The sequence below is a fragment of the Protopterus annectens genome, chromosome 5.part1, assembly GCF_019279795.1.
Source record: "Protopterus annectens isolate FY-2018-M chromosome 5.part1, PAN1.0, whole genome shotgun sequence".
NCBI lineage: Eukaryota > Metazoa > Chordata > Ceratodontiformes > Protopteridae > Protopterus > Protopterus annectens.
Window position 1 is genome coordinate 626,050,324 of NC_056736.1, and position 27,433 is coordinate 626,077,756.

At 38.1% G+C, this 27,433-nt stretch overlaps 1 protein-coding gene across 1 annotated transcript in view; it reads right to left on the reverse strand.

Annotated features, from left to right (window-relative positions):
• Nucleotides 1–27,433, reverse strand: part of LOC122803568 (WD repeat-containing protein 49-like) — a 1,120,011-nt gene that overhangs the window by 692,377 nt on the left and 400,201 nt on the right. The window contains exon 13 of the mRNA XM_044073240.1: nucleotides 20,701–20,944. Coding sequence (XP_043929175.1) covers nucleotides 20,701–20,944 — 244 coding nt within the window. The remainder of the gene's footprint in view (nucleotides 1–20,700; nucleotides 20,945–27,433) is intronic.

Sequence of the window (27,433 nt, forward strand, 5' to 3'; positions counted from 1 at the left end):
CTTGTTCATATTTGCATCAATAATTACAAAATCATGCTATGCACATGGTTTTAAAAGATTTAATCTTAAAGCTTATACAACTGCATTAATATTTGATCTCTGTGTAGTACAGATAAAGAGATATTAATTGTTGTTTTTATGATATTATAGGTTCATAGGTTGGTACTGGGCTATCTGCCCGAAGGCGTATATTAGCCCAGCCACGTTGTGCGGTATTCACCACCCCTTTAGTAGTTCCCTAGACCCTTGTACTAGCAGCTAGTACCCTTGACCCCTATCTAGTAGTGCTGTTGGTGTGATCCCCGGTGTGAACTTTCTGCTACCCATCCACTCATCAAGGTTCCTCTTGAAGAATGATAGTGAGGGGCTCTGTCTTATGTAGATTGGGACCCTGTTCCATAGTAAGGGAAGTCTCTGCGAAGGGAATCTATCCCTCCAGCATGTTCTATTCATTGCTGTGTTGAGGTTTATATCCCTAGAGCGTGTAGCTCAAGTAGATTTGGTTTTGCTAAGATGGAGCATGTTCAACAATTCTGGGTTGGACATGGCTCTGTATGTTAGACAGAGATCGCTTCTGAGAAAGCGGTATGCAACAGAGAACAGTCTTAGCTTTTTCAATCGTGCTGCATAGGGCAACTGTTTGAGGCCAGTAATCCTCTTGGTTAGGTACTTTTGTGGTCTCTCCAGCTGATGGAGATGTCTAGCCAGGTACATTCCAATTGGTGCATTGTACTCAACAATGGGTCTAATGAGGGAAGAGTAGAGGGGCACCATTACATCCTTAGATCTTGATGCGAACCCTTTCGTGATCAGATGAGTCACATAGAAGGATTTTCTAACCACTTTGGCAACACGGTTATCAAAGGAAAGCTGACTATCTACTTGGGTCCCTAGATCCCTTATTTCTTCTTCAGATTTCAGGGGATTACCTCCTATGTTGTAGTTTGCGGGTACTCTGTTTTTTCCAAAGGAGATTACTATGCATTTTTTTGCATTTAGCTTGAGACCATGGCTTTGACACCATGCATCAGTCTCATTTAGGCCTTTCTGGAGGATCTCCATGTCGGCCGGAGACTCTATTATAGCACCCAGTTTGCAGTCATCTGCAAACTTAGTCAGCCACAGCCCTTCCGTGCTTGCCTGTACTTCTGAGAAGTATATGCCAACCAGGAGGGGTCCCAGGACAGAGCCCTGAGGCACACCACTCGTTACTGGTCTGGATTCGGACATAGATCCCACTACTCTTACTTTATGGGATCTGTCTGAGAGCCAGTTTGCGATCCATCTTGTGACATAAGGGTTTATGCCCAGGCTGGTGAGCTTATCAATAATACCTGAATGGGGAATGGTGTCAAATGCTTTAGCAAGGTCAAGGTAAGCCATGTGTACCTCCTTTCCCTTATCTATAGCCTGAGTAACTGTCTCAAAGAAATCCACCAGGTTCAGGAGGCATGATCTGCCCTTGACGAAGCCAAACTGTGTGGGGTCCAGCGACTGGAGGTTCCCAATCTCTCAATTTATGAGTTCCATAATGATTCGCTCCATAGCCTTACAGATCAGACTGGTCAGGCTTATTGGTCGGTAGTTCCCAGGGTCAGTTGTGGCCCCACCCTTGTGTAGCGGGACCACCATTGCCGTGCGCCATTCTATGGGCACATATCCTGTGGAGATGCTGAGACTGAACAGGGTATTAAGATGCGGGGTTAATTCCTTTTGGAGCTCACATATGACACAGCCTGGGACACCATCTGGTCCCATGGAGGCAGTGTTTTTAGCTTTAGATAGAGCCTTGTTAACCAACGTATCAGTAATAATTGGACTTACACAATCCCCTAGAATGGTAATAGGCCCTGTAGGTGGTGAGAGGGGGGAGAAATTTGCACTGAACCTGTCAGCCAAGATGTTGGCAATGTCAGAAGGGTCAGTGTATTTTGTTCCATTTTGTACTAGCTCAGAACAGACCTGAGCGTTGCCATTTAGGTTTTTGACGTAGCCATAGAAGGCCTTATGGTTATCCTTGGCATCCTTGGCAACTTTCTTTTCAAAATTAGCTTTAGTTGACTTGATGAGGGCCCAAAATTTCTTACTAATGCTGATCAGGGATGACTTTTCTACTTGTGATTCGGCCTTTTTTTGTATAAGTCTCCTCCTTTTATTGTAAAGTTTGCTTATGGCTGGGGTCCACCAGACTGGTTTCTTCTTGCTTGAGGAAGGAGTCTTGGTTTTATTTGGGATAGCACGGTCCATGCAATCCTGAAGATGCATATAGAGTGCCTTGGTGTAGGATTCCACATCCTGGATATCATTATCCTTCTGCAAGGGAATAGTGAAGCTTTCCACTTCGGATGCAAGTAGTTTGAAGTTTGCTTTGGAAAGGTTTTTGACTATGGTTTCTTTGATTGGGGTAGGTGGAGGAGTGAGGATGTCCAGGGTTATCAGTTTGTGGTCGTATCTGACCAAGGAGGGGATGATAATGGGTGTGGTACAATGGGCGCCCATATTTGTGATGATTAAATACAATATGTTGTCCCCTCTATTGGGGGAACATACTAGTTGTTCAAGGGCATTTGAATTTATAAATTCTATGAATCACTGAGCATAGGAGTTGGAACATTGGTAGTTTGCCCAGTCTATACCAGGGTAGTGGAAATCACCCAAGATTATGGTGTTGGGTAGGACCTTTATAGTTTCCAATGTCTCAAGGAATGCAGAGTGAGCATCTTGGGTCATGGTGGGCGATCTATAACCGGCTACGACTTGAAATGTGGTATTGCCTGCTGATAGTTGCGCATGGATGATCTCTGGGGCATCATGCTGCACTACTAACCTGGAGATATGGGTATCCTTGATGAATATGGATACACCTCCGCCCTTTGTACTGTGATCCAGTAACTGAGGCTGGAAGGTATGATATGAATTGTAACCTGGCAGTTCTGGGGTGCTCTCTTGAGCCTTGAACCAGGTTTCCGTCACTGCACAAACATCAATTTTCTCCATGCTGAGGAGAGCCTCGAGTGTGTGCATTTTGAGGTTGAGACTTCTGGCGTTGAGTAGCATTACCCTTAGTTTTTGGTTACCTGTGCTGGTTACGGTGGTTGGTTTGTCCTTTGAGCCTTGCCTAAAAAAGGCACTATGGGGACGGCAAGAGCCTTGGCCAGTATTCGAAAACCTAGGGGTGACAGGTGCAACCCATCTCTGGCAAAACAGCGAGGCTTGTCTATCATGTCATCCCAGGCAGACAGACACTGGATCCTCTTAGAATGACACCAGAAGCTTAGCCAATTGTTGAAATTGATAATTTTGTCTTTGTATTGTGGTATCATTCTAGGTGAAGGTAGTATGCTACTCAAGGTCAATTATATATATGATATATATTAATTTATATATATATATCATTTTCAATTTTTTTCTAAATACCACAACAACCACTTAATGCAGACAGAACTCCTTAGCCCCATATGAAAGCTCTCAGCTAGATGAATAAAATGCTGCTGACAGCATGTGTGTAACTTGAGTGGTTGCAGAGATATTGTAAGTTGTTTACAAAATATTACAAATGTAATAGTTACTGTGTTATCTGTGACTTATAAAATTCAGTTTATGACCTAGAACCTAAAGAATACTCCCACTGTAAAAATAGTTTGTGCTGAATGGTTTGCCATTTATATTTAATTCATAGCCCCTATAGTTCCAGAGATATGAACATTTGTTTTAAATGTGAGGACATAATTTGATTCTATCAAAAAGCTTATGCTCCACCCATTGGAAGTTACAGTGCAAACTACAGGAGGTTTGGGAGGTCACTCATTGGAAGTTCTAGCTTGGCTGGAGTTTTCATTTAGTTTTTTCTGATTGGTTTTCCAGTGTGACCTTCTAACTCTTTGTTTTGAGCTCCATTGGTGGGAATGACTTAAGCAAAGCATCTTGAATATGTGACACAGGTTCAAATAGAGATGAGAAGGAACTGTATAAGAGATCAGCCTGTCAAACATTACTGTGTGCATCTAAGTTAAAAGATGGAGCTACACATTCAAAGGAACTGTCATGTATAATAGCTTTCTATTTTAATGGCTATTCTATGCATATTTTAATGTAAAGTAAAAGGCCTTACAGGTAAAAACAAAAAAACAGACAATACTGAATTATATTGAGAAATGCAGAGTGCAAATATTAATTTTACATGAAGTACATTTAGATAGAAATGAGCATGTTAATTTGACAAAGGAAGGATTCCAGGGTAGATATTCAGGAGAATATCAGGAACAAAGGACAATCAGAGTAATAATATTGATAGCTTCATGGGCTTGGTGTCAGAAGACGGAAAAAAGGCAATAACGGCAGATTTGTGGTAGTAAGATATTGGCAGGGAAGAAGGATTATACTGGCATGTATTTGTTTCACTTAACAACAGCTACTACTAGGGAACCTAAACAGAATTTTGGGAGAAATGATCAGCTTTCAGCAGAGAATACTATTTAAGGGTAAGGACTGTAACTTGGTTTGCAATGGTAAGGATGTATCAGGGGACCTAGAAGGGAAAATTTAATAAAAGAGGGTAGCATTCTGAAAAAATATATGAGGATATTTGGTATGGCAGATGTGTTTTCTCCAGCTGATACTGAAATGTGTCAAATGGGATCAGTGCTCTATCCCAGTTGTTGTTGTTGTCTTTCGGCTTTTCCCGGTTAGGGGTCGCCACAGCGGAACTACGGTCCGCTAATGATTGGCAGTAGATTTTCACAAACGCCGAGGTGCCAGCTCGACATTCAACCTTCAATGAAGGCACGCCCATTTCCGCATGTCTTTCGAATGCCCACACAACCGCAGGGTGAACATGCAGACTTCACACAGAAGGCACTCCCGCACTCCAGCCGAGAATCGAACGGGAGAACCTCTTGCTGTGAGGCAACAATGCTACTGCTGCACCACCGCGGATGTGCTCTATCCCAGTCAACAAATGAAAAATAAAATTATTGGATATAACAGCAAGACAGCTTCTAAAGCTTCAGGTCACCTTCAACATTCCCAAACAGTTAATCAGTTTGACTAAAAAAGACTATTTTGGGTGCCAAGCCCTTTAGAGCTTTCATGCCAACTGAAAGAGGGAGTTTAAGCCTTGAGAGGGCATATCTAGGAAAAGTAAAATAAATGTCCACATCCTGGCATAAAAATACATCAAAAAACAAGGCAGATAGAGGGAGAGAGTGGCTACTGTAGCAGTGATATTCCAAGATCTATTGTTAAGTTAGATTTACTTACATTAAAGTGCCATGTTCTTCATATCAATTACTGCTGCAACAGCCAAAGCTATACTGGTATATTACCATAGCTTAGAACAGCTGGGAGGTGGAAGGAGAAGGCCCAGGAGTCCCTGGAGAATGGTCTTACAAAATCATGCCCTAGACCTGGTAAAGGAATCCAGTTTATAGTTCTTTGTAAAAGTATGCACAGATGACCAAGTTGCTGCTTCTAGAATATGTCCAACCCTCTCCAAAAAGCCATGGATGAAACCAAGCCTATGACAGAATGTATCTTGCACCTGCCTGGAATAGTCTTGTTGTGGTGTGAATAACAAAAGGTAATAATAGCCCGAGACAACCATTTGGAAATAACCTGCTTTGACACAGTTGGCCCTTTCTTCTTACCTTCACAAGAAATGAACAACTGACTGGCAATTCTGAAAGATTTTGTCCTGCAAAATAGTACCCGAGTTGTCTGAATCTCATCCAGGGTATGAATTATCCCTTCTACTTCATTTTTAGGTTCCGGAAAGAAAACATGGAGATGGATACTTAGGCTTAACGTAAACTCAGATACCACGTTAGGCATAAAAGAAGGATTAGTTACCGAAGAAGCCCTGTCTCTGTATGACCCACCATAAGAGCTTGCAACTCTGAAACTCTTTTTACAGAGGTCAGCTGAATCAGCAAAACTGCTTTCCATGTTAAGAACCTCAAGTCAAATAAATGAACTTGTTTAAATGGAGCAAGTTTTAGCTTCTCTAACACAAAATAATTAAGGTCCCAGGAGGGGTCACCCGCTTTCGGGCAGGCTTCTTATACAGCAGCACTTTGAAAAACATTTGACATGAAAATTCACTGAAAGAAAGTGATCCTTTGGCAGACATGCTGAAATAGGCCCTAGGATAGTTACTCTTACAAATAATGTAAAATCTGAGAAACACTAGTCCTGAATAGGTGCTGGTTGTTCTGTTGGCACCAATTAGAAAACCTTTTCTATTTGCTTATTTATGATTTTCTAAGAGCAGGCTTTCTTCCCTCCATTAGATCCAGCTGCACATCCTCAGTAAACAAGTGCCTAAAAGTTTTAAGACCCTATCATCACAGCAGTCAGCTGTAGTTGTTTGGGGTCAGGGTGCATCAAACATCCCTGTTGTTCTATGAGTAAATACAGTCTGTGAGGAAGCTTATGTTAATTACCCTTGGCTACTTGCAAAAGAAGAGTGAGCCACTATTGCTTGGGTCATCACCATTAATTTTAGGGAGTCCTTCTGAATCTTCAGAAGTTCTCTGGATATCAGTGGAAAGGGTGTAAAAGCCCACCAGAACATTCCTTTCCAAGGAAAAGAAAAGGCTTTCATCTTCCAGGTCTTCTTGCATGGAGTCATGGAATATAATTTTGCCAGTTGATTGTTTAGAGAGGAGGCAAAAGGGTCTATCTGATGTATTCCTCACAGATGGATCAAGTCTTGGGAGGCCCCCTGATCTAGTTTCCAATTGTGTGGGTATACCTGTGCCTTGTTCACCTCGTCTGACACACAGTTTTGCTTTTACTGAATGTAAAATGCCTGTAAAATGAGATTGTGCTGTAAATCTATAAACAATGCTAACATGGCTAGTCAACATAGGGGCTAAGATTTCTTCTTCCTTACTTGTTTATGTACCACATCACTATGGCATTACTTGCAACCATCTGAAGAGGTCCTGTGGACCACAGATAATTCAGAAAGTTAAGAAATTTTAGAACTACTAAAATCTCTTTTATGTTGATGTGCTTTTATCTGCCTTTCTTGTCCCCCCACTGACCTTACACTTTTATCCCCTTTGACACTGCTCCCCAAGCAAAGTCCAAAGCATCTGCTGTGACTGACTGCTTTGCAATGGTGTGTGTGTGTGTGTGTGTGTGTGTGTGTGGGGGGGGGTGACTGAGATTTAGAAATATTTGATGTATCCACAAAGTGATTTCTCTTTTCACAAATCCAAGAACTGGAATTTGAAAAGTCAATGAATGTTGGTGATGAGACCAAACATACTTCAGATACCTGTATCTTTTATATGTGGAGGCTTGCAAGAGGTATCCTGAGAGTCATGGATAACATGAGACCCAGAATCCTGAGGTATTCCATTGCAGCGATTGAAATCTAAATGGAAAACCCCTGCAATAAATCTAACTATACATCTATTTTTCTTGTGGAAGAAAAGTTCTTTGTACTTAGGTGTCAAGCAGGTACCCCAGAAATACAATCCTGTCAGGTAGAGTCAAAAAAGACTTTTGAATGTTCTTTTGGAATCCCAGCCTGTGTAGGAGATCCCTTACCCGAATGAGAAATTCCCAACACTTTGAAATAGACTCTGCAAAGACAAGCAAGTCACCTAAATAAGAAAACATTGTGGATACACTGCAGCCTGCATTGGGATATGACAGGAACTAGACACGCTGTGACTCTTGGAGCAGTGGATAGCCCAAAGGTTAAGGCAGGGAACTCATAATGTGATTCAGATGCACAAAAACATTAAGACACACCTGAAATTTGGATGAATAGGAATGTGATGATATGCATCCTTTAAAACTAAGGTTACTAACAACTCAAACGAGGAAGAAGGGGTAACAGTTCAGAAATGGTCTCTAGGAATTTTCTTTATTTGACACTGAAGACATTTTTGAATAAAATGATTTTGCCACGTGAGAAAGAGGAACTGCTTCTATTACCCCGTGAGAGCATATAATGTAGGACAGCTGGGAAGAGAAGGGGTTGGTCTGGCATACAAGTAGGAATCCCTTGGGAAGGAGGAAGTTCCTCCCACTGCCACCTGTATTTCAGCTGGATTAGCTTCAGACCCATTTGCCAAAGAGAGAAATGGAGATGATTCAATTTTTTGGAAGGAGTAAGGGAGTGCCGGGGGGAAGGGGGCAAGGTACCTTCAACAGTCATTCTGCCTGTTCTTTGCTAGGGAGGGTCCCAGATTTTTGGAATATCTATACCACTGCCTTTTAAAACATCTGCTCACTAGTATTCTGCTGAGACTGTTTATTGCCAAAACTGGATGAGGGAGCAAAAAAATCCTCTGGAAGATTTAGAGAAGGAAGACTAAAAAGACAGAGGAGTTCCTTAAATCAGCTTACCATTCTCATCACACTTTTTGACATCCTATGCAGCAGAGTGTTCAAAACCTAAATCTCGATCAAAAACAATTCAAAATTACACTTTTGACATCTTCTGGGAGGTTCTGAGAATGCAGTCAGGCAAACCTTCTCAAAACAGCACCAGTGTTTACAGCCCTGTGTATCTACAGAATCATAAACAAACTTCAAACAATGACTAGTGACCTGAGAAACAGAAGAAACAATAGAAACTAGAATACACAAAGCAGACTTTTACTCAAAAGAAGAAACCACAGCTGAAACATTTCTCATGGTTCACAGTTAGTCAGTATAAACTTTAACATAGGATCTTGACAATGCTGCATTTTAAAAAGCAAAGTTGCAGAAGCATAACACTCTTTCCCAAGCTAATCAATACCTTTACCATCCTTGTCAGAAGTAGAAGGATTATAATTCACAAACTGCTTCACAGCAGCTGGATTAACTAAAACTACAGATACTGGGTCAGGTTTGGGATTAGAGTATAAACACTTGGAAAGACTGAGAAACTGTACATTCTATCTGCTTTCTGGGGTGCAGCCAGCTGGTTGTCAGGGAAACCACTGGCTGTGACAAATGCTAGCAGCACTGGGAATATGGAAGGAGGTTCGGGGAATTACAGTTGTAGTAATTCATAGCATTTTCTGAGGGAATGAGAAACCTCAAGAGTTCTCACACTGCAAACACAGGCACATTCTGGAATCAGTCTGTGAGAAAGTGAATCCCTCACGTGGAGGTTCAGATGCCATGCTCTACTATGAGTTTGAAAAAAAACAGCATCTGCCCTTTCACATTCTCTTAAGATTTAATATCTTGAAACTCTTCAGGGAAAGATAATTCTTTTTTTCTTTTACCAAAAGATACCCTACAGGAAGGGTCAACAGTCTGTACAAGACCCTGAGTCAAGTCCGATAAATTACTCCTGTCAAAATGTTTAGTTTTCTGTCTCTTTTTGACATGAAAGGTGGGGCAAACAGGCCTAGTAATGCCAGTAACAGCTTCCAAAGGGATAGGAAGAACACTTTAGCTAAGCATTTCTTGCCCTTTCATATATAAATGACAAAAATGGCTCTCCCTTGCCCACTTAGGGTAGTCCAGTAGCCTCAGAGGATGTGGCTAACCACCGGGCCATGGTGGCTGTATTGACAACACAAGAGGGATCTGAGAAAAAAGATGAATGGTCTGAGGAACCAGCTTTGACCACAGCAGTCTCACCCATCTACGGTTCAAGCAAACTACCCGCCTGCTATCATTGCAAAGACTGCTTAGTTAACTTTTTCTTTTTGTAGCTGGAAGACTGAAAGACTGAGAAACCAGTAGTCTGTTACATGGTCAACTGAAAAAATTGGTTGTACTCATTTTCCTGGGGAAGATTTGCAGCAACAGTCGGTAAAACAAGAAAGTGGCAAAAAAGTAAATTTTCCCACATAAATAGAGTAAAAAGTGCTTTAAACACTTTCCCCAGCCTAAAAAGTAAAATAAACACATCTTCATAGAAAAAGTTTTCTGCAACTTTTAACAACTTTTTTTTACCACAAAAGTAAAAAGTGCATCCCCATTTAAAATCACATACAAGTAACATGACAGTCAAAAAATAATTTTCCATAAGTTTAAAATATTTTTTAATTAGAAAATCTTAGTTTAAACAACAATAACAACAACAAAAAAAAAAATAATGTGGAAGTTTTTTCCATGAAGGGAGGTTATCTGCCCAGCAATGGAACAGTGTTAGGTGATTGTTAATCCTCAAAAGCATGCAGAGGATCACTCGTCTCAGCAGCAGGAAAGCTCTGAAGGGCATGGCACCCAAACCTGTCTTTTTAGTCAGCTCAGCTTGAGTTAACTAATTGACTGGATGCCTAGAAGGTGCCTCAAGCTTTGGAGGCTGGCTGTTATATCCTATACAGAATATAACCCATATAGCTTAGGCTATTGCAACAATAATAAATATGAAGAAAGTCAGAATTTACATAGTATTTCCCAATATACAATTGGACTAGACTGCATAGAATTTATATCTCACAGGAGCATGTATATTAAACTGAAAGCCTCGACACACATCTAGTAACAAGGCATTGGCACTTTCCCACTTGCCTGCTATGAGAGGAACTTAAGTGAAAATGATTCGAGCATTATTAGGGAAGACTGAAAATTCTTCAGAATGGATAGCTAGAGAGTAAGGTAAAATGAAAATGGAGTTTTAAAATATGGTAGAAATAACAAAGAAAGAATTAGTTTGAATTATTTAGAGGAGTTTTCAAAGATTAAAGTATTGCAAAATAAGAGGAGTCTTACAGAGCAAGAAGAGGAGTAACTGCAGAGTGCTAAAGGAAAAATAATGGAGTACTTTGAAAGGTTGCTGTTACGCAACTACTTCTGATAAAAACTCCAGAGCACAACTTAGGCAAGAGAAGGTAGAAAGGGTTGTTGCCAAACTTAGTGAGCCTATGACAAAAAAAAAAATAGAGATCCTGAAGAGAAATTAGATATGTCTCAGAAATTTTATGAAAATCTGTATGAAGTACAGAAATGTTGAAATCATGAAATGCACAATGGAAATATTTATGGAAGATTTAAATATGTCAAGGTTAGTGGAAGATGAGGCTCAACAATAGATATGATAGGAAGAATTAGATAAAAAAAGGTGATGTGCAATCAATCAAGTCTCAAGTAAAGACAGCATTCCTGTGGAAGGTTGGAAGTTGGGAGGGAAGAAAGTGATAAAGATCTGGAAGGTTTTGTTCAACAATATTTTATAATAAAGGTAAAAGCATCTTGGATGAAAGGTATAGTGGCTATATTACCTAAAGACGGAAAAGACTCATCAGATCTACCTTCATATAGACCCATTTCAATTTTAAATCATGATCAATATAGTGCTTATGTCAAACTAGCCAAGAGAATGGTAAAGGTGTTGCCAAAATTGATAGATATGGATCAATGTCGTTTTGTGAAGAGGACAGGAGAGGCAAATATTTAACACGATTAACAGAACAATTATGATCCAGAGGGAAGCAGAATGTGAGAAAACATGACTATTGTTGGTGGATTTTGAAGCAAAGAAAGCATTGAATAGAGTCAACCTGGATTTTGATTAAAAGCATGGTAGCATTTGCAATTCCTGATGCAACAATAGAGTTAATTAGGAGGATATATGAACAACTGGAGGCAAGAAATAAGGTGGAAGAGTTCCTCTCTGACAAACTGTGTTTGACCAGAGGAATAAGGCAGGGGTATCTTTTTTTCCATTTTCTTATTTGCTTTGCATTTATAGTCACTGGCAAAGAAAATTATACAATTTATATCACTGAAGTTTGGAGTCCTTAATCACAAAAAGCTAGCTTTATTTCCAGATGATACTATTTTGTATTTGAAAAAAATCCAGAAGACAGTTTTGTGTTGTGGAAAATATTGAGATAGTCTCAGGTCTTTTCAAGAAATAAAATTAATGAAGATAAAACAAAGGCTATAGCTGTAAACTATGTACATGCAAGCCCTTGAGGAGAATAATAACATCCATACATAATAATATACTATATTCATAAAGTAGCAGAACATATTCCTAGAACTAAGCCAACACAAAAATGGAAAAGGAGATCTTACTGAAAGGAGTGACTGAAAGTAGGAGTATAAAATAGGCAAGAGGAAGCTGGACTGTACTTGAGGATATAATCAAAGGACCTAAGATACTGTGAGCAAATAATTAAAGATGGAAAGGCAACAGAGTGGGATGAGGCCAAACAGAAATTTGGACTGCAGGTTAAAGACTGCTTTCCCTAACAGGGATTGATTTTAGAATATAGGCAAAGAAAAAAGGGATAGGGGAGTGCTACATGGAAAGATCAGAGCTTGTAGAGTTTTTAGTTTAGTCTAGGACAGACGTTACTACTCAGTAGTGCGCATACAATATCTCATGACATCTATAAGAATCAATACGAGGAGGTTCACAAAGTTTGGGAAGAGATAATAGAAAGGCAATTTACAAAGAAAAACTGGGAGGACATCTGTATGGTGGCCAAGTATGCAATGAAATACAGAAGGTTTAGGAAGTTTGCTTAGAAGTGTTTGTATAGGTATTTTTATACCCAACGCAGACTTCAGAGAGTTTTTCCTCAGGTAGATAGCAAATGCTGGAGGTGTGATAGAAAGGGAAGGTAAACGGGAATATGTTTTTGGAAAAGGAATGAATTGGCAGATTTTAAAAATTCCCTGGGGGTACTAGGGAAATGATTCTTTTGGGCTGGGATATAGAAACTGAATTGTCTTAATATAGTAAGTCCTTACTGAGGTTAATGCTATGGGTTGCCAAAAATCAATAACTAGTAAATGGAAATCAAAACTTAAAGCAACTGTAATTCATGTACTGAATACTATAAAGGAGGTAAAAGAACTGGAGGTGGGATCTTTAGAAAAGGGAAGGAGTAAACTACATTGTGGGAACAATCTTCTTCTTTCAGCTTTTCCTGGTCAGGGTTCGCCACAGCGGATCATCTGTCCGCTCATGATATGCAGTGGAATTTTACAGTGTTGAGTTGCCAGCCTGGCACCCAACCTTCCACAGAAGGCACACACATGCACCCACTCACACCTAGGGCCAATTTAGAGTGTCCAATCCACCTATTGCATGTCTTTGGGATGTGGGAGGAAACCGGAGCACCCGGAGGAAACCCATGCAACCACACGGAAGACATGCAGACTCCGCACAGAAGGCACCCCAGGCAAGAATTGAACCGGAGAACCTCTTGTTGTGAGGCAGCAATGCTAACTGCTGCACCACCATGGCTGCCCACATTGTGGGAACGATATGCATGCAAAATAATGTTCACGAGGAAGAATGAAACTTAAGGGAGGGCAGGACTTGAGCAATTTATGTAGTTTTGGAATGAATGACAATTATTACAAAAGAAAACATAAATGGGATAGGTTAATTCAAGCACCATAAGTGAAACTGGATATGCTTAAAATGGCCCACTAGAATAGCTAGCCTAGTCTTTACCCATAAACCTATCTCTACCACTTGAAAATGAAAAATAGTTATAGTGGTTTGTTTTCTTTTCTATTACTGTATGTGTGGTCATGCCACTATTTAAAATGTGTAAATTTAATAAAGGTGTTTCAAAAATGAATCCACAGACTACATGGATGAAACAGACATGGCTTCTAATATCAAACAGATAATGATGACTTGGTAAGAGCCAACAAGTTGCTCAAAACTACAACTACAACAATCATATCACAGTTACTTGAACTTATTGATTGTTTTTCTTTTTTAACACTTTTAATGAATTATCACTTAAGACATAGGTAGACATACATTTTTGTAAAAGAAAACAAACCATATGAACATATTCCCATTTGCAAACATAATACACCACATATCCATCCATCCACAGCCCCTTTCTCCCATTTTCACACATGGGGTCGGGGTGTCAGTTCAACAGTGACAATCATCTTGAATCAAGATTTACACCACCGGGTGGCTGGTCCTGGCACTATAGGTCATCAGTACCACTTACTCGCATGCACACATTCGCATCTAAGGCCAATTTAGAGTGTCCAATCCACTTCTTACATGTCTTTGGAATGTGGAAGGAAAACAGAGTATCTGGAAGAAACCCACATGACCACAAGGAGAACATGCAGACTTCACACAGAAGGCACCCCGCCAAGAATCAAACCGGAAAACCTCTTGCTTTGAGGTGACAATGCTAACTGCTTCATCACCACAGCCGCCTATCACATATATTCATTTGTATAATAATCCTCACTCCAACATTACATAAACTGATCAATTCCTGCTTTCCTTTAAACCTCACTCCTCCTCCAAAACATTAATTTGCATGTATTATTCCCACAATTCCCATTTTTTCTGAGTTTGCTCCTACCATTTTCTAAATATCCCGCTTCCAGTTCTTTTACCTTGGTTACAATATTCAATACTGACTTTGATTTTCATCTTCTAGTAACTGTTTTTGGAAGCCACCAGAATAAAATTTAACAAGGCCTTACTATGTCTAGGCAATTCAGATCCTGTATCTCAACTCAAAAAAAAAAATCCTTAGTTTCTCCCATTTGCTCACCCAAATTTCTGACAGAATACTCTTTTGGGAATATTTAAAGTCAGCCATTTTCAGTTACCATTTTATTCCCATCAAACTTCCAGCATTTGCCATCTACCTTTCTTTTGAGTCTGCTTGGGCTATACCTATGCAAAGACTTCCAAGCAAAAATCCTAAATCTTCTAGACTTTGTTGCTTATTTGGGAGTCATACATATGTCCTCCCATTGTTTCCTTGTGAACTGTTCATCAAATCTCTCTTCCCCATCTTTTCTAACTTCTGATTGATTCCTATAGTTATTGCACAAAATGTTATGTGCCCTAATAATTATCCATTTTTAACAGCAGATTATGTTCTAGGTTGAATTAAAAGCTCTACAATAGCAGGTCTTTCACCTAGGATTTCCCAACCCTTACTCTTTGCCTGTACTCTGATATCAATCCCTGATAGGAAAGGCAGTCTCTAGGCTGCAGTCCAAATGTCTTCTTGGCCTCTTCTCTTTCTATTATATTTTCCTCTTTAGTTATTTTCTCCTAATACCTTGGTTCCTTTGCCAATTTTCGCCAATAAATTCCTGCCCCCTTTTGTCTATCCTTGTACCCCTAACTGCAGTCAGCCTATCTGCAAAATCTCCATTCTCCATTCTCATGTTGGCTTAGTTCTTAGATACTTTTTGCTACTTTATGAATATAATACTCTGTATGGCTGTTGTTATTATCCTTAAGGATCTGCATCTAAAATACCACTCCCTCCTAATTTCTTGAAGCCCCCCCCCCAAGCTTCATCATCCCTTTCCACTTTGAATTATAGCTTTCTGCTTGTGTTATGTATATGAGCCTTAACCATGTCGCTCTAAAATATCCCTTCAAATCAGGTAATCATAAACTACCTCATTCTACTGGAGGTGTCAACTTATCACACTTAAACCTTGCTCTGTTCTCCTCCCAGAAAATTACTGTCCACAATATCTCATCCATTTGATAAAAATATGCCTAACCTGTACATAAAACTAAAGGGACTAAAACAACTTTACTGCATGTATCCTGCTATATATATCCAAAGATAAGAGCTTCCAGTTTTTCAGTTTGCGTATTATCTTTTGTTTAGTTTCTTCCCTCATATCTGTTGCTGCCATAACAAAATACCTTGTAATCCATATTCCAAAATACTTCATTTTATTGTCTCCCAAAAAATAGGGGGTATTGCTGAACCAAATTCATGTGTGGATACATAGTTTACAACTATAGCCTTTGTTTTATCTTTATTAATTTTATATCTAGAAAAGACTTGAAACTGTCTCAAAATGTTCCAGAACACTGAAATATTTTTTCTGGTATTATCAGGTGCAAAATAATATCGTCAGCAAACAAAGCCAACTTTTCTTGATTGCCATACCAATTATAGCTTTGAATTGATGAATCCCTTATTTTCTTTGCAAGTGGCTCTAAATATAAAGCAAATAACTAAGATGAAAGAGGACAACCCTGCTTAAATCTTTTGATCAGACACAACTCATCAGAGAGGAACCTTTCCCTTTAATTTTTGCCTCAGGTCCCTCATATAGCCTCCTAATTAGCCTTATTACTGTATCAGGTAATGCAAATGCTTCCATTGCCCTACTCATAAAATCACTGCTTACTCTGTTAAATGCTTTCTTTGCATCAAAACTCACCAACAACAGTGGTATTTTTTTACATTCTGCTTCCATCTGGGTCATCACTGTTCTATTAATGTTGTCAAATATTTGCCTCCCCTTCACAAAACCACACTCTTTCTTATCTATCAACTTTGGCAACAATTTTGCCATTCTTTTTAATCATGGTTTAAAACTGAAATACGCCTATATGAAGCTGGGTCTTCCCTTCCTTTTACAATACTGTTAAACAAAACCTTTCAGATCTTTATTACTATCTTCCCCCCTAGTTTCCAAACATCCACAGGAATGCCATCTCTTCCTATAGACTTTCCTGCAGCTTGATTATACATCACATTTTCGTATCTCATCTCCTCGTACCTTAACTGTTAACTTTTGAGCCTTATTTACCTCTACCCTTGGTACACTTAAGTCTTCCATAAAGATTTCCACTTGTGCACTTTCTTGATTGCCACATTTTTATGCTTTATACAAATTTTCATAAACTTTCCAGAATACCTCAAATATCCCTAATATAGGACCTCTGGTTATTTTTCTTGTTACAGCCCTCTAAATTTAGCAACAGCCCATTCTGCTTTCAGTTCCCCGAGTCGTTGTGCTAAAAGGATGGCAGATGGTGCAGTGGGGCAGCAGTAACGTTCTTCGGTTCAATTCTTGGCTGGGGTGCCTTCTGTGTGGAGTCTGCATGTCCTCCCTGCATTCATGTGTGTTTCCTCTGGGTGCTCCAGTTTCCTCCCACATTACAACGACATGCATCTGGAGCATTTCTCCCTGGGCCTCCACTGAAAATTGGCTTTGTTCCAAGTCAGACTTTCCCGGTAAACAAATATTAAATAATAAATAAAAGTTTTTGTTCTCTGGAGTTCTTATTAAAAAACAGTTGCTTAATAGCAATCTTTCTAAACTCATGCATATTATCCAGGTACTCTCTTATTTTCTCTTTATCACTCTGTAGTTGCACCTGTTCTTGTTCTGTGAGATTCCTCTTATTACTTTAACCTTTGACAGCCCCTCTAAATAATTTCTTTATTTCGACCTCTGATTTTTGCAATTTAATCTTTTCATCTGAATAGCTGTTTAAAGATTCTTACATTTTTTCCAGCCTTTTTTTATTTGGGTTGACATACTCCTTCAATGTTTAATTTATTTTAATCAGCTCTGAGCACATATGATTTATTTTTTCCTCTAAATTACTGGAAGCCATCTCTTGTAACAGTCAGTGTTTTCTCTTTACTTTTTCATGTTGACTTTCTTTCAGGCTCTCTACGTTTCTCCTTTGCTGGCATCCAGACAGTGTACTTATTGGTCAGTAACTGAATTTTAGCAAAATTGTCAAAATTACTAGCCCTTAAATCTCAGTTTATTTTGTCACACTGGAAGAGCTGAAGTTAAGCTGTTGCTCAGTGTGCAGCCATCTTGGAAATCTGAACTTTACTGCGTTTCAAACCATTAGTGGTCTTTCTTGTTTGCTCAGTCCACATAACAGCAGTGTTTCTCCTTGTATAGTTGTTGTTGTTCTTTTCGGCTTTTTCCCGGTAAGGGGTCGCCACAGCGGAACTCCGGTCCACTAATGATTGGTAGTAGATTTTTACGAAACGCCAAGGTGCCAGCTCGATGCTCAACCTTCAATGAAGGCACGTCCATTTATGCACGCATGTCTTTTGAATGTTACCCAACCGTGAGGAGGACATGCAGACTCCACACAAAAGGCACTCCCAAGCCACGCCGAGAATCGAACGGGAGAACCTCTTGCTATGAGGTAACAATGCTACCGCCATACCACCGTGGCTATGTGCTTCTCCTTGTATAGTAGTGTTATTTTATTCTCCAGCACAGCAGTCTCCAAGAGAAAGAGAAATGGTTTTACTTTACATTTAACTGCTTGCAGTTTCTCCAAGATGCATTACTATTGGAGTAAGACTATGAAAAAAGGCAGGATGTGGGAGTACATCGTGACTTGGCTCCCTTACAAAAATACTTTTAATCTATTTTGCATGTGCTTTGCTTGCTTGAAAATGTATAGCTTTCAGCACATCTGTTTGGATGTTTTGTCTATTCAAGCTGTCTAGTTTTGTGCATTTGCAGTCTATCACTTCAATTTTCAGCACCGCAGTATTCACTAGACATAGTGGAATCATCGAGTCCAAGCAGTACAAATAAAAGCACTTAGTACAGCAAGCAAATGGTTTTATTCCACTGAACTCAGTAGGTTTCACCTCTATGACTTCATTGGGGAAATGTATCCTACATCTCATTATGTACTTGTATATGAGAGACATTGCAATTACGTCTGCAATATATACAATAAATGTCTCTTTTAAAAAAATATGTCACAGACCCTGTATATCACATAGCTGAGTATTTATGATTCCTGGTTATTTTCAATTCTGTAAATTGGGGAAATATCCTACATCTCATTATGTACTTGTATATGAGAGACATTGCAATTACGTCTGCAATATATACAATAAATGTCTCTTTTAAAAAAAATATGTCACAGACCCTGTATATCACATAGCTGAGTATTTATGATTCCTGGTTATTTTCAATTCTGTAAATAACATTTTCACTTTACACAAAAATAGCTTAAAATGCATTGTAATTAAAATAGCAGTGCATAAATGTAGTAATCCACATGATCCCAGAAAATATATATAGCTATGTTTTTCACCTGCATTTTAGAAACGGTTTGTGCTCAAACAAAATCAATACAGTCAAGCTACGGTGAACTTTTTAGCTTCAACATCCAATAATTTTCACAGGTACTTAAACCATTATCCAAAGGGTCTATATTATAACCTCAAATGATTAAAAGAGTGAACGCTTTTTAATAGACCCGTGAAAATCGAAAGCACTAAATCCCGAACACACAGAACAGAGATTTTTTTCCCCAGGGAAAAAAAAAAATCCAAACACAAAATAAAGTAGGGGGCTTCGCCCTTCACCCGCTCCGATGTGGGGGGCTGTGTCCCCCACCACACACTTACATTAAATATATCAACTCCGAGATCGCACCATAGTGGAGGAATTGACAAAGTCTCGAAAACTGCCCAGTGATTTTTTTTTTCCCCCTGGGAAAAAAATAACTGTACTGTGTGTTCGGGATTTAGTGCTTTCGATTCAAGGGGTCGATAAAGAGTGTTCGCTCTTTTAATCATTCGAGGTTATATTATAGACCCTATCCAAATCCCCTCCCCTCATTTTTTCATATATATTTGCTTACTCATTAAAAAACATCAATGGCTCCCTATTTGTGGACATTCACACAAAGTATCATATGGCTAAGGGTCACTTTGATGCTCAGTGATCCTAGGTTTACAAATCTTGCTGTTTTTCTTTCATAAAGATACCACATATGCAGAAAGCAAGACAAAGCACATGTTCTAATTCACTCTACATTTCATACTCCATATGATGTTCTCCCATAAGAACTGCTTTAGTCTGTTTATATATTCACAAATAGTGCAATGAGCAAATGCAACATTAATTTTAATAAATGCCCTGTGTTTTTGAAAACATGTTTTTTTAAACAGATTCTGACAACCAGCACTTTCAAACTATTTGAATAAAGAAACAAGTGCAACTAAGTCAGAGTCACATGGTTTACAATTTAATACTGGCATTATCAAGCCAATTCAACATCTCACTCAGCAAAATCAACTAACTTATTCAACATTGAATCTTTTACTTAGCAGCAATAAAACAATTTTAAACCGATATGGCAACTCGTTTGTATTACTTGATGGAGATACCTGATTATTTATTTAAGGTTTTCCAAATGAATATTTAAACATAACTGGGATACTACATTACCAAAATGAAATCTCTAAGTAGGTTTAATAAAAAGTAAGAAGCAACCTGGTAACGTTTAAATGTCAGGTTTGCTTACATTATTGTTTATATGCAGACATTATTCAACTATAGTGATCAGTGGGTGTATTCAATGTCACCATGTCATGTAAAGTCAGTAATTTATAAAGTAATAAACTTTAAATTGGATTAATATCATACCTACTAAAATGATCCTAACTTTACTCAATTTCATAACCACTTGCTGTAACAACATACAGATATAAATAACGTTATATAGTAAAGCAATGAATTTAGATGCTTTATATATGGATCATCAATGCAACAATCTTCAATAATATAAATAAAGAAAGGTATGATGTAGGATATTAAGAGCACTGAATAAATGAAGCTCTCTCCATAACTACACATGTTAAATAGCCAGTAAGAAGCACAGCTTCAGCTTCAGCCAGGTGTAATACATTATAGTCTAGCACGCTGATCAGTGCACACGTGATCTGTTCTCATTGTCATGTGTTCTGTACTTCATTATGCATACACTTGCAGTAAAACATTAACAAACACACGGAGACTACAGCTGCTATTTAATGCATCTGTAGACATGAAGTCTTTGTTCTACAACAGATGTGCCCATCTAGTTTCTACACATATGTTCTACACGAGACTAATGAGTCACAACATAACATGTAACCTTCTCAAATCATGCCTGATATGAACTAATTTTTCTGGGAACTAGGAAATGCTTAGAGATGTAACACTTGTCAAGGCAAACAGAAAAGAAATGCAATATCTTACCCAGGAACATAGGGATTCCACATTCGAATGGTTCTATCCATTCCACCTGTTACTAAAAGGTTGTTTGTTTTACAGAATGAGAATGTTTTGACTCCTTTGTAGACCCGAAACACTGTCTGGTCATCTTCAGACCGTTTCTGTGGCAGTCCAGGTGCTCCTAGACCTCTTCTTCCCTTTCCCTCTTTCCCAGAGTCCTTCACTTCTTTCAGCTGTTGCTCAATGTTAGTGCCACCAACTGTACAGCCTGGAAAATGCAAAAACATTTACACCGAAGTAGACTGCAGGCGTTTACTCAAAACATGTTTTGCTACAAGTTAGTACAAATTGAGCATAAAAACATCTAAAATAATTAAAATGTACAGGTCTGACGTGCATAAAATAGTACATTGAAACAATGTAAACATGACAGAGAAGGGCACTAAAGCCTCAGAGGAATATAAAAGGAAGTGTTAATATCTGCACATGCAGCAAGCAGAAAAAGACCATAACACCAGGCTGAAAATGCTGAGAAATGAGACTCCATCCACTGTTTTAAAACCATGCAGTATAAACACCCTTGATGGTAGATTTAAACCTGGTTCACCAAATGCACAGCTTTAGGTTATCTGCAAAAAAATCAATTCCATTTTGACAAATAGAATTTCAAGCAGAAGCCTTCCATTTCAACCTAACACATATAATAAGAATAAATCACTATCTGGGATCAAAACCATAACAGCCACACTGTGAGTGAAGAGCATCTATGGATAGATACCTTCACAAGTGGCACAGAAGGATAAAACCTTGACTACAGCCCAAGTAACCAGTTTTCCATTAGTGACTTTGACACTTAACAGAACAGGTGAAGGATGATGGACATGTTCATCTTGAGTGGAGAGAATGGTGGCCCCCACTGTGTTTGACTGTGCTTCAGATGCAAAAGTGGTCATTGTGCAGTAGTAGAAAGCCAGTGCAAGGGAAGACATGGACCATGACCACCCAAACTGGTAATGATGTTGCTGCATCAAAAAAGAGTGCATGTGTGTTCCCTTTGGGAACAAATCTCTCAGCTGTCTGGATGCCAGAAAGGGCGCAAACCACCCTCATGGCTGCCTGACAGCTGCCTTAAATGTCTCTCACTCACTCATATGGTATTAGGTTACAGCCTTTTTAACTGGGCAATAAACAAGCTGTCTAAGTGGGAGTGACATGATGGTTGGAACATGACTTAAAAATAGATTCTATGGATTGATGAAGAATCTTGCCTAGTTTTGGTCTAAAAAAATCTTCTTTAACAGGAATCTTTAGTAACTGAGTTGAAATTTTCTTGGTAAAGGACAATGTTGCAATAAGAATCAACCATGGCACTTCTTTTCTCGCTTTTAACATGACCTTATGAATCAAAAGAACTGAAGAAAATGGACAAATCAAATTTATGTTCCACACCCTTCAGATGGAGTCCTAGGTCATTTACTAAAGGAATATCCTCTAAAGTTACTGTCACTCTCTACTCCTCCATTATCAGTCTCATAATAAAATATGCCTATTTTATGTATCTACCTAGGCATAACGTCCAATTAGGAAAACCACAAAGTCTTCACAAAAAAGAAATAAGTAAATAAAACTCTAGGATATAAGCTCCTTAAGCTACATAGAACATACAAAAGTCCCATCACTTTACTCTGCCTCTTAGATACTTTGGTGAACTCTGCTTAACTTATAATGTTGCAAATGACCCTGTTCTTTTCAACATTTTACATGTTCACAAAACAGGCAGAAACAATATCTGCTACAGGAATCTAAATCTACAATGTAATATTAACAGAACTTGTTGGTAGGATACATACTTCTCCCAAAAAACCCCTTACTTATGAAAAGAACATCCTCTCCCAATAAAATAAAGTAGCTCCCTTATTTTTAAATCCAGCCTGGATGATTGGATGAGAATCTATAAATTCACCTCTCATCTATTTCCTTAGACTCTTGTATAGAGAGGAAACAGGCAGCAGCTAAGCTCCTAATGGTCTTATTTATTTATCTGAATTATTTGCTAACTGGGATAGAATAGTGATCACGATGGACCAATTTCAGGTTCTCTCCAGAGATAAAAGAAATACAGCTGAAAAGCACATATTTAGCCATATACTTTGAAGGTATAAAATTCAACACAGAATTGAAAGTTAAATAACAGAGAAAGGGAGAGAGATTATACATAAACACAAAGCAGAACACAATGTATTGATAAACTACAGATAGGAAGTGTTATGCATATTAATGCATAGTAGTTTACAGACAAATAGCAACATGTAATGAACAAATTCTACACACAAGCAGAAAAAAATAAGGTTCTTGGGAGAATTAGCAGAGGAGGTGAAAGAAAATGAAAAAATGGTACTTCATCTTTAATCATTGGTATAGTGACTGCTGTAAGGAGGAAGATGGATGAAACTGATTAAGGAAGTTAGGTGATGTGACTTGAGAGGAGGGCACACACAATGAGCTTGCTTGAATAGACATGCTTTCAGTTGGGATTGAAACTTGGTATAAGAGATGAAGTCTTCTAGATGGATGGTAAGGGAAAGGATTCCAAACGTTTGGGCCAAGAAGTAAGAATCTGTGGTTTGTGCACATTAGATTAATTTTGGTGGTTTGTAAAATTGGGCCTAAATGTGCTTGCCCTTTGAGGTTATAGGAAGGGATTTTAATGGTATGTTTGGCTGTTAGTGGCAAGAAGGAATCAGAATACAATAACTTAAAAGACAAATTCAAGTAACATGTCTGCTCTAAGTTCAGTGGATGATCACCGGGATTTACTCATTGCCTGGCAATGATGCTCATGTCTTGAGGATAGGTTGATAAATCTACATGTTCTGTTAGAAAAGTATGGGAAGAGTATAGAGTTAGTGTTAGAGGCAGTAGCAGTTAAGGAAAGGCCATACTCATGCTGAACAAATTGGATTCCTTTTCCTATAACTAAGCTTGCAATAAATTAAAGAAAATAAAAGATTGTCTGAGGCCAAACAGGAGGAAGATTATTCTGTTTCTTTTTTTTTCTAATTGGATTTCAGTGTTCAGAGGTTGCTCAATAGATGCCCATTTGCTCATGCGTGAGATAAAATGAAAGTAGACTTAAAAATAGAGTAGAAATAAAGAAAAAGATATAGTTAAGAAGTAACAAGAATTATTTAGAGGGGCTGGTAAAGATTAAATTACTGTAGGATAAGGGGAATTTCATAGAACAAGAAGAGGTGTAACTGCAGAGTGTAAAAGAGAAAATAAGGGATGATCTGGATAATTTGCATGAGTTTTGAAAGATTGATATTAAGCAACTGTTTTTGATAATAACTCCACAGCACAAAAACTTTTAGCTCAACCACTTAGGCAACAGAAAGTAGAAAGGCATGTTGCCAAACTTAGGGAGCCTATAACAAAAAATAAATAAATAAATAAATGACCAGAGATCCTTTTAAGGTATGAGCAATATTTTGGAAATTTTATGACAATTTGTATAAAGCAGAAAATGTGGAAATCAAGGAAAAGGCACAAATAGAAATATTTATACTTAAATATGCCAAGGTTAGAGGAAGATGAGGCTCAACAATTAACAGGTGGAGATAAAAACAGAAAGGTGTGATCCCCATCATTAGAGGCCACATGTCTTGCAAGGGCATTGTGGGGGGTACCTCTAATGATGGGGATCACACCTTTCTGTTCAGGGTCTTAGAGATCATTACTGTCAACAAGAGCGGTGGTGATATTATGAATTTCACAGAAGCGAAGGAGACTGATTGGATTATTACATTAAGGGCAGACAGAGGCCATGGTTTGAATGATAGGGCCTCAATCAAACCTAAGTTGAGACAGCGTAGGAACATTAAATAATTTGAATACTCCACATACATCCACACTGCCCATTTGAAACGCTGCCTTACTTTCCAATATTACCGAGCAATATAAGTATATTATTTTATATTAGCTTTATTTATTCGTTGAACACTACCTGTTGTGAATATCCGATGGATCTCTGCATATACAGTTTTTTACATTTTATGATTCACAGATGTATTGTTGAATGCACTTCTTGTTTTTATTTATTTTAATTTACTTTAGCATTTTCATATCTATATACATGTATTTAAGCGTCTATTTTAATGCAGATGAGCATTTCTTTATTAATTGTTTAATTGGATCAATTATATAAGAGCAGACTTATGGGTTTGTCAGAAGGATCTGAAGAAGCTATTATTGTGAAAGTGCTCATCCGTTTGTGTGCACCCATTTTGAATTAAACCTTGGCATTTTACCTTACTTTTGCTGCACTCGTTTTATCAGTTTCATTTATTTGTTTTATAATCCACGTAGTGTCAGCGTTTACTTGTGGAACGTTGGACTTTTGTTACTATGATTATAACATGTTTATGTCTATAATAGCTAAAGGAATGACAAAGGTATTGCCAAATTTGATAGAGATGGATTAATGTGTGTTTTTTGGAAGGGAGACAAACATGTTCAACATTTATAGAGCAATGATGATCCAGGGGGAAACAGAATGCAAGAAAATACTGCTGTTGCTGGTGGGTGCACAGAAGGAGTAAGCTGGGATTTTATAAGTAGGCAATGGAAGAATCTGTATTGCTTGATACAAGAAGAAGGCTAATTTGTAGGATATATGAGGGATCAAAGCAAACAATAAAGTAGGAGGGTTCTTCTCTGTTAAGTTGTGTCAGGAAAAAAAAGGAACCATGTCGGAGTGTAATCTTTCCTCTTTGCTATTTGTGTTATATTTAGAGCCATTGGCAAAAAAAATAAGGTACTTGGAAATTCAAGGATATAATTGGTATGGCAATCAAGAAAAGATTGCTTCATTTGCAAATTATATTATTTTGTACCTGATAAAACCAGATAAGGACATCTCAGTGTTGTGGAACATTCTGAAGACAGTTTCAAGTTGGGGATATAACATTAATGAAAATATAACAAAGGCTACAGCAGTAAACTATGTACCCACACATGAACTGGTTTAGCAAAACCCATATCAATAAAATGAAGTAATTAGGTGTATGGATTCAAAGGGATTCTGTTATTGCAACTAAGGATATGTGGGAATAGACTAAACAAAGGATAATACAAAAACTGAAAAAAATGGAAGTTCTTGTTTATGGATATGGATAGCAAGATACAAACAGGGAAAATGTGTTTAGCCCCTTTTATTTTATACATAGGCCAGACATATTTTTATAAACCAGAGAAGAAGTTGTGGATATTAATTAATATCGTTGAAGGACTTTATCTGAGATGAAGAGAGGGCAAGGATCAAATAGGATCTGTTGATCCTTCTAATAGATCAAGGTGGTTTAGGATTACCCAATTTAAAGATATTTTACAGATACACATTTATGGCTATTATGAATAACATAAGCAGAAATCTCATTAATTAAAATGGAAAAAGGATGGTAATAAAGCAAGGGGGGATTCAAGAAATATAGACAGAGGGGGATATAGGATGACTATCAGTAAGGATAATAACAACAGCCATATAGAATATTATATTCATAAATTAGTAGAAAGTATTCTAAGAACTAAGCCAACACAAGAATGGAGAGATGATATTCTTTTGATAGGGATGACTGCAATTAGGGGTAAAGAGAATAGGCAAGATGGGTTAGAATTTACTGGAGAAAACCAGCAAAGCAACCAAGGTATTGGGAGAAAATAACTAGAGAGGAAAACGGATTAAAAGGGTAAGAGGCCAAGACAACCTTTGGACTACAGGCTAGAGACTACCTTCCCTAGCAGGGATTAATATCACAGCAAAGAAAAAGGGGTAGGGGAATCCTAAATGAAAGACCTACTCTGGTAGAGTTTTTAGTTGAATTGAAAACAGATGCTGCTTTTAAATGGATAATTAATAAGGCATATAAAATATTGTGCGGTAGCTAAAGGAATCAGTCAGAGGATGTAAGAAAAGATTGGGAAGAGAGACTGGATAAGCAATTAATACGGAAACAATGGCAGGACATATGTATATGACTCCCAAATATGCAACAAGGTCTACAACATTTAGGCTTTTTCTTGGAAGTATTTGCATAGGTACTTTTGTAGTTCAAGTAGACTTCAAAGTATGTTTCCTGAAGTGAAGCCAACTGTTGGAGTTCTTATGGGAAAGACAGAGGTACTTGGGAACATATGTTTTGAAGGTATAATGAGTTGGCAGACTTGAAAAATTTCCTACAGACTACTCTGTCAGAAATAATAAGTGAGCAAATGGGTGTAACTAAGGAAATTATTTTCTGAGCTGGGATGCAGGATCTGAATTGCCTAAACATAATAAGGCTTTGTTAAGGTTAATTCTGGTGTCTGTCAAAAAAAGCAATTACTAGAAAACAGAAATCAAATTCTAAACCATCTGTATTTGAAGTAGGGAACACTGTAACAGAGATAAAAGAACTGGAAGTAGGATCTTTAGAAAAGGATAAGTGCAAATTACACAGAAAAAATAGAAATTGTGGGAACAATACAATTTCTCACTCTGTAATATTAGCTAGAATCAATTGTACTAATTGACATGTTTCTTCTCAGTTTTACCTCTGTTCCCATCAATTGTTAATTTGCTTGACACTGAATATATTTTGTAAATTTCTCCAAATGATTAATATTGATATATGTGTATGTGTGTTTCTTGGAGTTAACATGCTTGCTATGGAACTTATTTTGTGAAATGTCTCTAATTGTGCATGATTGTTTTATGTACTTG